General features: G+C 35.4%; 1 protein-coding gene, 3 non-coding genes and 2 pseudogenes across 4 annotated transcripts; all 6 read right to left on the reverse strand.

The window, feature by feature from the left end:
* Positions 1 to 456: 456 nt before the first annotated feature.
* Positions 457 to 641, reverse strand: LOC142165470 (U2 spliceosomal RNA; annotated as a pseudogene).
* Positions 642 to 782: 141 nt separating this feature from the next.
* On the reverse strand, positions 783 to 975 carry LOC142165461 (U2 spliceosomal RNA). Its single transcript, XR_012696188.1, has one exon. It is a non-coding gene; the product is annotated as a U2 spliceosomal RNA (small nuclear RNA).
* A 2,578-nt stretch (positions 976 to 3,553) lies between these two features.
* On the reverse strand, positions 3,554 to 3,749 carry LOC142165452 (U2 spliceosomal RNA). The gene has a single exon (XR_012696185.1). It is a non-coding gene; the product is annotated as a U2 spliceosomal RNA (small nuclear RNA).
* Positions 3,750 to 4,978: 1,229 nt separating this feature from the next.
* Positions 4,979 to 5,163, reverse strand: LOC142165473 (U2 spliceosomal RNA; annotated as a pseudogene).
* A 141-nt stretch (positions 5,164 to 5,304) lies between these two features.
* Positions 5,305 to 5,497, reverse strand: LOC142165466 (U2 spliceosomal RNA). Its single transcript, XR_012696189.1, has one exon. It is a non-coding gene; the product is annotated as a U2 spliceosomal RNA (small nuclear RNA).
* Positions 5,498 to 9,219: 3,722 nt separating this feature from the next.
* LOC107774826 (secretory carrier-associated membrane protein 1-like) lies at positions 9,220 to 13,941 on the reverse strand. Its single transcript, XM_016594475.2, has 12 exons — positions 13,679 to 13,941; positions 12,677 to 12,733; positions 12,492 to 12,554; positions 12,118 to 12,151; positions 11,888 to 12,010; positions 11,433 to 11,495; positions 11,262 to 11,352; positions 11,117 to 11,162; positions 10,971 to 11,038; positions 10,701 to 10,749; positions 10,065 to 10,130; positions 9,220 to 9,603 (listed from the first exon to the last, which is right to left on the reverse strand). Exons 1-12 carry the CDS (start codon positions 13,733 to 13,735, stop codon positions 9,517 to 9,519), a joined length of 804 nt encoding a protein of 267 aa, XP_016449961.2. The 5' UTR covers positions 13,736 to 13,941; the 3' UTR covers positions 9,220 to 9,516.
* Between the last annotated feature and the right edge of the window lie 479 nt (positions 13,942 to 14,420).

Below are 14,420 nucleotides of genomic sequence, written 5' to 3' on the forward strand. Positions count from 1 at the left end.
AGCACAAATTTTAATGTTATTTTTGCGTAAAATATAAAGCAACACATTAGTTTCTTTTAGGTTTGTGTGAATTTTTATAAGAATAATTAAATTCTTGAAGAAAATAGAGTCATGAAAATGTTGGGTATTTGGAGGGCGGGGGGAGGGGAAAGCACGGGAAAGGGGGTGAGGAGAGTAGCATAAAAAATTATTTTATACTCTCTAACCAAACACTAAAAAATATTTTCCGGAAAAAGATTTTCGCTCACCAACTAAACAAAAAAAAAGTGATAAAACCACTTATTTTCTATGAAAATATTTTCTATTCATACCAAACACACCCTACATTTGGACGATATGGACTGCCCTTCTATTATGTGCATTACACAACAGCAGGAGGGGAGGGAGCTAATCTAAGTAAAATTTTCTCGATCTTGTTAAGCACAACACAGCTTGAAGCCTTGAACACTTGATTTGGTGGGGTGCGCCAGGCCCAAGCTATAGTGCAAGTCCAGGGCGACGCATATAGCAAGCTATCTTAACAAATCTTCCCCTTTAAAAGTTGAGTTAATATCTTGTGAGCGGATAACCCACATATCAAATATTAAACTGATAAAAATAGATACTACACTTGATCTTAGCCAAAAGGCCGAGAAAGGTATGCTTAACTCAGTGCATGGGCCTCTTCTTTTGTAGCCAAAAGGCCGAGAAAGGTGTATGCTTACTGTCAATGAGTAGGTAGCTTCTCTAACTTTTTTAGCACACAACACAAGCTTGAACAGAGAACATCTAAGTTTGATTTGGTGGGGTGCGACAAGCCCAAGCAATAGTGCAAGATTAGGGCGACGCGCAAAGGCCCAGGTAGCAAGCTACCTTGATGAGCCTTTTCCTTAAAAAAAATTGAGTTAATATCGTATGAGTGACCCACATATCAAATATTAAACTGATAAAAACAGATACTATACTTGATCTTAGCCAAAAGGCCGAGAAAGGTATGCTTTCCTTAATGTATGGGCCTCTTCTTTTATTCTACATCTCAAGTCCTTGTTTTTCAGGTTTGATCGATGTGGTGTCAACAGACCTTACTATATTACTCTTGTTATTTCCCAGAAAGGAACTCATTTGCATTCTTAAATAACTTATCTCCGAAAAAGCAAGGGGCTTGAAACCACCAATTTAAAGTTAGTGAAAAATATTTTGCAAATTTAATTACTCATGCTTATTCCTAAGCATTATTATAAGCACTAAAGCACACTATAGTATACACTATACAGTGCTACCCAAAAACAGTTTATTATACAAAATTACTTCAACATCAATAGTGAAGCCAGAAATATTTCTAAGGGTGTTCAGCGTTGAAAGAACTAAAAAGAATTTCCGACAAAGGGTGTCCAATATATATTTATACATCTAAAATCAATATTTTACTTATATACACAATGTAATTTTTTGTAATTTTTCGGTGAAGGGTGGTCAACTGACCACCCTTTGTAAAAGATGGCTTCGCCCCTGTTCAACATACTATCAACACCTAGGAATCGTTTGGTACGATGCATAAGCAAAAATAATCCCGAGATAAAAATTTAGTACCACTTTATCCATTGTTTGGTTACAAATCCTGAGATAAGTTATCCTTAGACTAAGAGTAGTATCGGGATAACTTATATCTGCCAGAGGGTGGAGCAATAATCGCAGGATAAAACAGTAAAATTGATAATCTCATGATTAATACAACATATCAAATGTCAATAAGAAATAATATTAGGATAACTAATCCTAGTATAATCAATCAAAGTATAATTAATCACAATATAACTAATCCCAACATAGCTTGTCTTCGAACCAAACTACCCCTAAAAGTCTAGTGGTACAGGTGAGTTTCACACAAAATAGGTGCGTTCAACTCTCACTGTCTTATTCTTGATGGTTTACTAGAACAAGTCTAAAGTAATATCAAGAATGTACAGTTTACCATTAATCAACTAATTCAAGTATTTTATAAAGCTGGTGCCAAAAATTGGAAATATATAAGATCTGACTGTTATCCACTCTTGGTATGACTTGAAACAATATAATGTCAAATCGTGTAGATATGTGATTTTTGATCCTCCCTAAGATTTTACATATTTTAGTATTTAAATATTTAGTTTAGGACTAATATAGTTATTTCAACTAATTTTGATTCTTTTATATTATTTTTTATCACATAAATGAAAATTACAAAAAATAGTTTCATTAAGGTTTTGAAATCATTTTTAATCTTGAAAAAAATACCAAAAAATAGGATTGTTTTAAACGATTAGTATCATTTTAATAGTTATTTTCTTAAGTAAGATTAAGTAGTATTTTTAATAGTTATCGTGTTTGCTATATTATTTTTATATATAAAAAAGAGGAGAGAATAGAATTAGTTTTTGGACCAATTTAATCTTGCTTGTAGCCCAATTAAACCAATCCCTTAACACATTAACTCAAAAGTCCAAACCTAGACATAATATACAAGAAAAAATCAAAAAAAAAAACCTAGACCTCTAAAGGGAGGGGCTTCTTCTAGAACCTGGGAACAGAGGCACCCCTTCTTCATCTTCGTCAACAACGAAAACAACCCTTCTCTTAAGCTTTCCATAGCACATCACACCCTAATATCAAGGACCTTACTTCATCTTCATTTTCATCTGGAGCAAACCCAAAGACCAGAAACCACCATAGCCGCCGAACCTTGACCACCCCTAACAACCACGTTTGTCACCGCCACCAGCCCCTGAAACCCGCCGGAAAAACCGCCACCCAATTCTATCTTCGAAGACTCAGCGACTCACTCTGACCTTCTTAGCTTCACCCTCCACCACGACTCCTCCATTCTCTAGCTTCGCCAAACGACATTGGAGAAGTCGAAACCCGCAAACCTTTTAGATGCTGTAAAAACCAATTTGAAAAATATCATGAAGCAGAGCCACAAATGGCCGTGGTTCTTTTCTTATTGGCTATTGATTTGCAAGAATCCTAGATGTGTTGAGAAATCTAACATATCATAAACTACGAACCCAGTGTAAATGATTCGTTTACTCAAAACGTTGACCGAAGTCAACTAAAATCAACTTTTAAGGCAAAATTTATTATTTTCATCAACTTTCAACATAAAAGCTTTTCGGAAACACGACCAGACAGCGCACGCAAGTCGAAAAGAGTAAAAATGAGTTTCTTAAGGCTTAAGATCGTAGAATCAAGTTTTAAAACATAAGATGAACATTGGGTCATCACAATTTTGAAGGATTAACGGGACACTAGTATAGCCAAAGTCAATGACATCACTGTATATGTACTTGAGTAGTCACATATGCAAGAGCTTATGTACCATTTAACATCAGTTTGGTTAAAATACTATGTGACACTAAAGGATTAACGACATTAGGTACTGCAATAGGCCAGAACATCAAATGTTGGACGATGTAGACTGCTCTTCTATATACATGCCAAAGATTTCTATTTCATAGTTACATATTCATCCTTCTAAATTAAAATTTTCTTCATCTTCTTAAGCCAGCTTGAACATTAAACATTTAAACTTGATTTGGTGGGGTACGCCAGGCCCAAGCAATAGTGCAAGACCAGGGCAACGCATAAAGGCCCAAATAGCAAGCTACTTTGATGAACTTTTCCCCTTAAAAAATTGAATTAATATCGTGTGAGCCAATAACCCACATATCAGATATTAAACTGATAAGAACAGATACTACACTTGATCTTAGCCAAAAGGCCGAGAAAGGTATGTTTTACTTTGTGCATGGGCCTCTTCTTTTATAGTGCCTCTCAACCCTCTGTTTGTTTTTTTCTAGCAATGTGGGATTGATGAACCTTAATATAATAGTATTACTCTTCCCAGTAGTTCCCAGAAAGAAAACCTTAATATACCAATTAACATCAGTTTGGTTAATGTATCAATTAGCATCAGTTTGATTAATGAACCATTAACATCAGTTTGGTTAAAATACTACATGACGCTAAAAAGAATAACACGACATTAGGTACAGCCAAAGGCCAGGACATTATGGGTGTGTTTGGTACGAAGGAAAATATTTTTTACGAAAAATGTTTTTCAATTTTTTCATGTTTTGTTAGCTTAAATATTTTGGATCCTATCAAGAGAAAAGAAAAAAATTTCCAAAACTCTTTTCCAATCTTCCTCTCATTCCCCATCCCAACCAAAACCCACCAACCCACCCCCACCTAAATAGAAATATTATTAATAGTATTTTCTTTTCATGTTATAAATAAATTATTTTTTTCATTTCAACAAATGAGTATTTTCTTTCATTTTAACAAAATGATGTAGTAAAAAGTATTTTCTTTTATTTCAACAAAAAAGTATTTTTTTTAAATGTAGAAAAAGTATTTTCTTTCATTTCAACAAAATGAGTATTTTCTTTTCATGATGTAAATAAATTATTTTCTTTTTCAACAAAATGATTACTTTATTTTCATGTTGTAGAAATAGTACTTTCTTTTTCAACTAAAAAAAAAGAGTATTTTATTTTAGTTATGGAGCACAAATTTTAATGTTATTTTTGCGTAAAATATAAAGCAACACATTAGTTTCTTTTAGGTTTGTGTGAATTTTTATAAGAATAATTAAATTCTTGAAGAAAATAGAGTCATGAAAATGTTGGGTATTTGGAGGGCGGGGGGAGGGGAAAGCACGGGAAAGGGGGTGAGGAGAGTAGCATAAAAAATTATTTTATACTCTCTAACCAAACACTAAAAAATATTTTCCGGAAAAAGATTTTCGCTCACCAACTAAACAAAAAAAAAGTGATAAAACCACTTATTTTCTATGAAAATATTTTCTATTCATACCAAACACACCCTACATTTGGACGATATGGACTGCCCTTCTATTATGTGCATTACACAACAGCAGGAGGGGAGGGAGCTAATCTAAGTAAAATTTTCTCGATCTTGTTAAGCACAACACAGCTTGAAGCCTTGAACACTTGATTTGGTGGGGTGCGCCAGGCCCAAGCTATAGTGCAAGTCCAGGGCGACGCATATAGCAAGCTATCTTAACAAATCTTCCCCTTTAAAAGTTGAGTTAATATCTTGTGAGCGGATAACCCACATATCAAATATTAAACTGATAAAAATAGATACTACACTTGATCTTAGCCAAAAGGCCGAGAAAGGTATGCTTAACTCAGTGCATGGGCCTCTTCTTTTGTAGCCAAAAGGCCGAGAAAGGTGTATGCTTACTGTCAATGAGTAGGTAGCTTCTCTAACTTTTTTAGCACACAACACAAGCTTGAACAGAGAACATCTAAGTTTGATTTGGTGGGGTGCGACAAGCCCAAGCAATAGTGCAAGATTAGGGCGACGCGCAAAGGCCCAGGTAGCAAGCTACCTTGATGAGCCTTTTCCTTAAAAAAAATTGAGTTAATATCGTATGAGTGACCCACATATCAAATATTAAACTGATAAAAACAGATACTATACTTGATCTTAGCCAAAAGGCCGAGAAAGGTATGCTTTCCTTAATGTATGGGCCTCTTCTTTTATTCTACATCTCAAGTCCTTGTTTTTCAGGTTTGATCGATGTGGTGTCAACAGACCTTACTATATTACTCTTGTTATTTCCCAGAAAGGAACTCATTTGCATTCTTAAATAACTTATCTCCGAAAAAGCAAGGGGCTTGAAACCACCAATTTAAAGTTAGTGAAAAATATTTTGCAAATTTAATTACTCATGCTTATTCCTAAGCATTATTATAAGCACTAAAGCACACTATAGTATACACTATACAGTGCTACCCAAAAACAGTTTATTATACAAAATTACTTCAACATCAATAGTGAAGCCAGAAATATTTCTAAGGGTGTTCAGCGTTGAAAGAACTAAAAAGAATTTCCGACAAAGGGTGTCCAATATATATTTATACATCTAAAATCAATATTTTACTTATATACACAATGTAATTTTTTGTAATTTTTCGGTGAAGGGTGGTCAACTGACCACCCTTTGTAAAAGATGGCTTCGCCCCTGTTCAACATACTATCAACACCTAGGAATCGTTTGGTACGATGCATAAGCAAAAATAATCCCGAGATAAAAATTTAGTACCACTTTATCCATTGTTTGGTTACAAATCCTGAGATAAGTTATCCTTAGACTAAGAGTAGTATCGGGATAACTTATATCTGCCAGAGGGTGGAGCAATAATCGCAGGATAAAACAGTAAAATTGATAATCTCATGATTAATACAACATATCAAATGTCAATAAGAAATAATATTAGGATAACTAATCCTAGTATAATCAATCAAAGTATAATTAATCACAATATAACTAATCCCAACATAGCTTGTCTTCGAACCAAACTACCCCTAAAAGTCTAGTGGTACAGGTGAGTTTCACACAAAATAGGTGCGTTCAACTCTCACTGTCTTATTCTTGATGGTTTACTAGAACAAGTCTAAAGTAATATCAAGAATGTACAGTTTACCATTAATCAACTAATTCAAGTATTTTATAAAGCTGGTGCCAAAAATTGGAAATATATAAGATCTGACTGTTATCCACTCTTGGTATGACTTGAAACAATATAATGTCAAATCGTGTAGATATGTGATTTTTGATCCTCCCTAAGATTTTACATATTTTAGTATTTAAATATTTAGTTTAGGACTAATATAGTTATTTCAACTAATTTTGATTCTTTTATATTATTTTTTATCACATAAATGAAAATTACAAAAAATAGTTTCATTAAGGTTTTGAAATCATTTTTAATCTTGAAAAAAATACCAAAAAATAGGATTGTTTTAAACGATTAGTATCATTTTAATAGTTATTTTCTTAAGTAAGATTAAGTAGTATTTTTAATAGTTATCGTGTTTGCTATATTATTTTTATATATAAAAAAGAGGAGAGAATAGAATTAGTTTTTGGACCAATTTAATCTTGCTTGTAGCCCAATTAAACCAATCCCTTAACACATTAACTCAAAAGTCCAAACCTAGACATAATATACAAGAAAAAATCAAAAAAAAAAACCTAGACCTCTAAAGGGAGGGGCTTCTTCTAGAACCTGGGAACAGAGGCACCCCTTCTTCATCTTCGTCAACAACGAAAACAACCCTTCTCTTAAGCTTTCCATAGCACATCACACCCTAATATCAAGGACCTTACTTCATCTTCATTTTCATCTGGAGCAAACCCAAAGACCAGAAACCACCATAGCCGCCGAACCTTGACCACCCCTAACAACCACGTTTGTCACCGCCACCAGCCCCTGAAACCCGCCGGAAAAACCGCCACCCAATTCTATCTTCGAAGACTCAGCGACTCACTCTGACCTTCTTAGCTTCACCCTCCACCACGACTCCTCCATTCTCTAGCTTCGCCAAACGACATTGGAGAAGTCGAAACCCGCAAACCTTTTAGATGCTGTAAAAACCAATTTGAAAAATATCATGAAGCAGAGCCACAAATGGCCGTGGTTCTTTTCTTAGCTTTCCGATGACTCTGTTGTTCGCAGCCTCATTTTTGAGTTTAGTTCGTCTTCTTCCATTCGAGTTTTGGTTCAAGGCTGTCATTTGCTGGGTTTCCAGATTTCATGGGAACTTCGTCAACTGATATGGTTAACCGGTAAGGTTCAGTCCGTCGATTCAAATTGAGGTTCCGGTCGCAGGTTCATCTGCTTGTTTAAAGATTTGTTGGGTGTTCTCTCCTTAATCAATATTTCAAAGAGTGTGCTGCAGTAGAGGTGCATTTCCCGAACCTTTATGTTATTTCATTTCGTTATTCATAATTTGGTGAAGGATTTTTGGTATTCTGTTACATTGGCTTGTTTGCATATGCTGTCTTATTTCATTATTTGGTTAAGTGCCTTGATTCGTGATAGTGAATAGGATGAATTGATATTTCAGCGCAACCTTGACTTGTATAACTAAAAGTTTCGTAGCTTATCCGGTAGATGAAATGGTGAAGGAAACGACTTGAGTTGAAACTGATTTAGGCATTCGGTGCGCCGCAGGGATATAGTATGCTGTTGTTTTTTTAGTTAGCCTTCACGTCTAGTTGATACTTATGTCATTATTTTCTTAAACTTGCTTGATAAAATTATGGTTCAACCTAAGCTATTGTGTTGGTTAATTAGGAAAAGAATTTGGGTTTAAGTTGGTTTTAAATGTAAATGGTTTGTTGTGACAGTCTTGCTTAAAATTAGAAGCACACAGTGAGTTAGGCTTGGGTTAATAAAATTTGAAAGGTTCTGGTCGAGGGAATTAATTCGAAGTTAAAAAGAAATTGAGTTATTTTTCTTATGGTTTTGTCTAATTGCGTTGTTAGAATGTATGTCTAGGCCGACCACACTTGGGTAGGCAAGCCTTAGGATTTTTGTTAGTTTCGAGGCGAGAGGTCGTAGTTAAATTTATCCGGGAAATGCCTCGAAGGATTTGTATTTATTTTATTTCGGGGTATGCCCCAAAGTACTTGTATTCGGAGGTCGATAGTAAAACTCGTAGTATTTTTATTTTATTTTCATTTTTCTTTTATTAAGTGGGGACGACCTCAACCCTCGCGTGTGTTTATTTTGCTTTTATGTGTTTATTTTTACCTCAATTTGAATATTCTAAAACCGACTAGATCAAGTATGCAATCGTACTAGTTATTGGACTTGGGGAGTGCCTAACACCTTCTCCCCGAGTCAAATGAACCCCCTTACCCGAATCTCTGGTGAAGACTTAGTTTTAGAGTCCCAAGTGTTATAAAAGAAAAAAATTATTTTTAGAAAAACGGTGATCTGACACACCGAAATCAAATGTCAGGTGGCGACTCTGAGTTAATCCTTTTGAACACACAATTTTGTCACTTTTCAAATTGAAAACCTTTTTCAAGCTTTTACTAAATCTTTCTTATTAATTTTAAGAGGGTTTAGTGAAGTTTGTTAAAAAAAAGGGAGGGCGACAAAACGCAGGAAATCCAATACCTTTTATCTCTGTCCATTTAATAATTTTGTGTCATACAAGAAAATTTCTACTCTTTATGTCAATCCATCTTGTTGATTGACACCAAATTGTACCTGTGCTTCGATCACAATGAAAAGGGTAGTTCGGTGCACGAAGCATCCCGCATTCATGCAAGCATCAGTGACTGATTCTACCGCAACTTTAATTTTGCCGTTGCTCCAAGGCTCGTTTTCGCTCGGATCACAATGAGTATGCGTAATACACAAACATTCTAGAAACTAAAAATCAAACATTTTGATGATTCTCTATATTCGTACAACTCTGTTCTTGTAGTACGAAGAAAACTCCCATAAATGGGAAATATACGACTAAACGTTATTTTTGCGAAAATACTTCGTGATATTAAAGGTTAACGATACACTAGTATAGCCAAAGGCAAGGGACATCACTATATATGTACGTGAGTAGTCACATCCGCAAAAGCTTATCTAGCTAAGGCATGAGAAGAAAGAATGAAAGAATACAACAGGCCAAAGTCCAAAACTACGCGTACGCCTTCACTCCCCAAATGTTAGTTTATATTGCCGCGTTAATTGTTGATCTTGCAGCCTGTTTCTTCATTTCCGCGGCTTTGCCACTTCCTCGGAAATAACTGAACACTTGCTGCATATTGCAGATAATGAAAGACGTTAGGGTAAGAGCAGAGACGAATGAGCCTATATGCTATGCGTTCAACCAAATCCAATATTTTCTACGTCGAACATAAACATATGTTAATCACCATTCTCGTTTTAACAAATACAGTCAAACTTTTCTATAACAGTCTTATTTGTTCTGGATTTTTTTGGCTGTTATACCGAAAGTGCAGTTATAGAGAATATATATTATTACATAACATAAAATTGGTTACATAAAAAAACTTGACTTTTATAGTGAATGACTGGTATGTAATAACGTTGTTATAGAGAGATCTGACTGTATTAAATTTTGGGAGCATAATTTCAAAGCTACAATGTGATCAGTGCTAAGAACTTTATATGTCTAACGTATAAAGTTTAAATCATAGATCTGCCTCTAGGTAGAGCAATAAAAGAAGCTAACGACAAAGGGGCAGATAACTAAACCTGAATAACCCATATGCTGATCAACGATTCAACAGAGAAGAATGCTGCACCAACGAAGAAGAATATCTGCAAGTAAAAGCAACGTTCATTCTCTTTTTGGAGCAAAAAACAAGATTTCTGCTTTTGTGACAAGAATTACTCATCAAATTATGTTAACATGGTTTGAGTTTATTGATTTCCGCAATTGACATTAATCTGAACGAACGAAGTTCAAAAGACAAAAATATGAATATAGAGTACCTGTAGTATAGATTAGTCCTAATCTATGTTGCTCGGACTCTCCAGAAATGACTCTAGATGCATGTCAGATCCTCCAAAAATAGAGTATTTTTGGAGGATCCGATACGGGTGCGGCAACATTTTGGAGAGTCTGCACAACATAGGTCTAAACAACAACAACAACAACAACAACCCAGTATAATCCCACTTAGTGGGGTCTGGGGAGGGTAGTGTGTACGCAGACCTTACCCATACCCTGGGGTAGAGAGGCTGTTTCCAAATAGACCCTCGGCATCCTTCCCTCCAAGAACTTCTCACCTTGCTCTTGGGGAGACTCGAACTCACAACCTCTTGGTTGGAAGTCTAAGATAAATCTAAGATAGGTCTAAATGCAAGAAAAATCTAAGATAACCTTACCCCGATTATGGAATTCCAGCCTATAAGATCAATTGCATTCAAGAAACCACTGTTAAACAAAGGAATGTAAAAAAGAGTAAGTCACATTATATCGACGAATATACGAAGGAATACTTGAAACATATACATTTAACTCAAGACATTACTTCAAATAAGAAATTAATTAGGGAAAAAATGCTCAAAAGGTATGACTGCAATAACTTTCGTATCCTGGAAACTCATTGTATCATCACATATTGCTTTTTCTAAAACTGGAAAAAAAAAACTTACGTTAATGAATGCCCCCTGAAGACGAATGGAGGTGCCACAGCAGCTAAGACGCAGAATACAATGTGAATCTACAATATATGAATAAAAACTCAGAACAGTCCTTAACAAGCAACTCTAAAGTAGAAAAAGGGAAATGTTGTGTTCACCGCATAACATAAGAAAAACCAGCCAAACTTCAGCGCGCTATCAGTCCTGCAAACAGAGGGGGATATCGTAAAATAGTCTTAAAAAACAGCAACATAGGACTGTGATAAAGATTTGTTCTTTAATGAGGTAGTGCAAAAACAGTACCTCATCGCACGATAAAGAGGACGATACCACAAAAAGTATGCTGATGGAATACCGAATAAGTAGATAAGAGCAAAAAACCAAGCACCAGGGTCTATAATGACAAAAAGTTAAGTTAGATAGTTAATTTTTATTGAAGGATTAAAAAGATTGAGCAATTAGTTTAGCAGCAACCTCCTCCTTTGATCCAAACACAGGTTGTTGCTAAAAAATTCCATAGAAGACAACCCGCCAAACCTGCGATTAACCGAGTCCAAGGTTAATAGACCCCTATTGGCACGGGAAAAGGCAAAAACCAGGTCGATCATGCACCAATATGACCAATTGTTTTAATGCAATAATCTTCCGATGGTGGCTGGACTACTATATTGTTGGGCTAAACTAGCCCAAAGACACTTTTAACATGGTGTGATATTGTCCGCTTTGGGCCAAACCCGCACGGTTTTCCCCAAAAGGCCTCACACCATTAAGAAATCCCTACACCTTATATGTAGACTCCCAATCTTTTCAGCTACCAATGTGAGACTTTGTTCGCACACCCAACATATATAAATACATAATGAATTTATTAATATGCACATCGGTCTCAATCCGGGTAAAATCAAACATTAGTAGTGAATCGAACATACCCAACAACGTAGTGAATGCAACATACTGCATCCTCTGTAAATGGATTGGAATTTCATTTGCAATATCATGATGAATGATAGGGCAGAATGGTGGCCAATTCCTTTCCTCTACAAGAACACCAGCTGCCAAAGAAAAGGGGAGAATAGAAACAATATCAATTTTCACGAAAGAAAACTTTTGATTTAGTTCAAGAACACAACGACGTAATATATACACAGTGGAGAAATACCTCCTGCTAAGGCCTCTTCTCTCCTTTTCACTTCCTATAAAAAACCAAGAAAACTGGAAATTAATAGCGTATAAAATGCCTAAATTACAAAATACAGTCTTATAACAAGTTGGTGTCAGCTATATCAGTCCTCACTGACGATGTTACTCCATACAAACACATCTCAGGCCAATATTATCCAAAACAAAAATAATACTTAGTAATTTAAAAAAGTACTAGGAGTCTATTGTATTTTCTACTGACGTATAAATCTCTAGAAGGATAAACAACTTCAAGATGAAGAAAGCTATTTGACAAAACTCTGGATTATTTATTTAACGGAAGATAAGCAAAGGCATAACGAGAAGCCACCGTAGAGTGCAAAGCAAACATACTTGTTCTCTTCTTCTCAGATCAGCCTCTCGAGCTTGTAGTTCCTTCTCCTTCTTCTTCAGATCCTGAATAGTTATATAAGTAGAAAATCATTGAACTCTAGTCTCCAAATGAACACGGAATTACTGTGGTCACAGGCAAAGTGATAAGCGATATATACACAGTTGAGTTGTCAAATTTGTCTCACCTTTGCACTATCAAGAGGAATATCAACTGTTGAACCACGGGCGGCACCTCCAGTATTCTGAACATTTTAGTAAGTAAATTAATGCATAAATAAGCAAGGCGGACAGCTCAAAATTGAAGCTTATGTAGAAGAGAAGGGAAAATACTCCCTCTTTTTCCTAACCAAATGTGTCTTGTCTTCTTTCAAATTGACAATTAAATCAAGTCAATTCTACAATGTGCAATCATAAGAAGCTAGTTTAATGTAACTAAAGGAGCTCACAATCCTAAAGAACAACAAAAATCCTAGCTCGTTCTGAATGTTTGACTACATTCTCCAATTGAATGATACTAAACAAGAAAACATTCAAGAGGTAATAACATACCAGAATGCAATTAACAGATCTGTTAAGGACAAAACGAAAAAAATAATTCAAACCTAATATTGTATATGGGCAATTATATTGCTTCTAACATGCCAAAAAGAAAAAAACGCAACAGTCCCATTGACCTATGGCGGAGGCAAGATTTTCACCAAAGGGTTCGACACCTACTATATGTACATGGGAAAAAAAAATTTGACCTCATACATACAGTGTGATTTCCCTACGAAAGGGGTTCAAATCCCCTTCCATTCCTCTAGCTCCGCCCCTAGAAATTGATCAGTGGTGGAGCCACATGCAAGGAAGAGGATTCAATGGTCGGAAAGTTATCTATATAAATAGGGTAAAAACAACATTTTAATACATATACAAAATTTTGAATCCTCCTAGCATAAGAGTAATACATGTTCGAATCTCAGGTATGACATTTTGGGCTCGAGCCGTGGAAGCAGCCCCTAATGCAGGCATTAGGGTGGGCTATCTATATCACACCCCTTTGTGATGCGACCCTTCCCCGGACCTTATATGATACCTTGTGCACCCGGTTGCCCTCTTATTAGAATTTCTAGCTCCGCCACCAACATAAATCACATTTTTCTAATAACAACATAAAATTTCTAATAAGATTTAAGTGTACGTACCGCAAACGGATTCACGTTAGCTTCTTCTGCAAAAGGATTTTCATTAAAACGAGCCATGATCAATAACCACGACAGGAATCAGAAATCCCTATGCAACTTTTGCTAAAATCCACAGGCACCCAAATGCAAACCCAAAAATGCATGCGACAGATCTATAAGAAAAATGTAAATCTGTAGCACGTATGGTTTTAATTGGGAGAGTGGAAATTAATGTGCATTGATCACCAATGCACTATTGAATTAAAGCGTCATTCGTTAAATTTTTTTCTTGTAATTTCTGTTATATATTTTTCGTTAATTATCATTCATTTGCATTTTCCTATTTTCTCGCAGAAGAAATTGGGGAAATTTCTGAATCAGAAACAATGTAAGAAGCTATTCGCGGGTGTTCACAGGACGAAATCTGATGATTTATTTAGGTTGGGGCTTTTGGACCTAACTGACAGGTAAAAACCGTTGAGGGGATGAGCTGACATTGAGGTGAAAGGATTATTTGATTTTTAGTACTTAGATATGCATAATTTTTACATAAAGTTTAATTAATTATTTAAAATAATAATTAAATTCACAAATATTAGAGAAAGTATTTATTTACACGATGTAATGAAATTTATTTGATGAAGCAATCTTAAAGTTATAGGCGACAGCCACTAGCGATTGTGATTGTGTTGTGGCAAATAGTGGTGATCGTGGTTAGTGGAGGAGGCCGCTAGTGGTGTTGTCAATAGTGGCTAGTGGTGGA

Source organism: Nicotiana tabacum, chromosome 1 (assembly GCF_000715075.1).
Source record: "Nicotiana tabacum cultivar K326 chromosome 1, ASM71507v2, whole genome shotgun sequence".
Classification (NCBI taxonomy): domain Eukaryota; kingdom Viridiplantae; phylum Streptophyta; class Magnoliopsida; order Solanales; family Solanaceae; genus Nicotiana; species Nicotiana tabacum.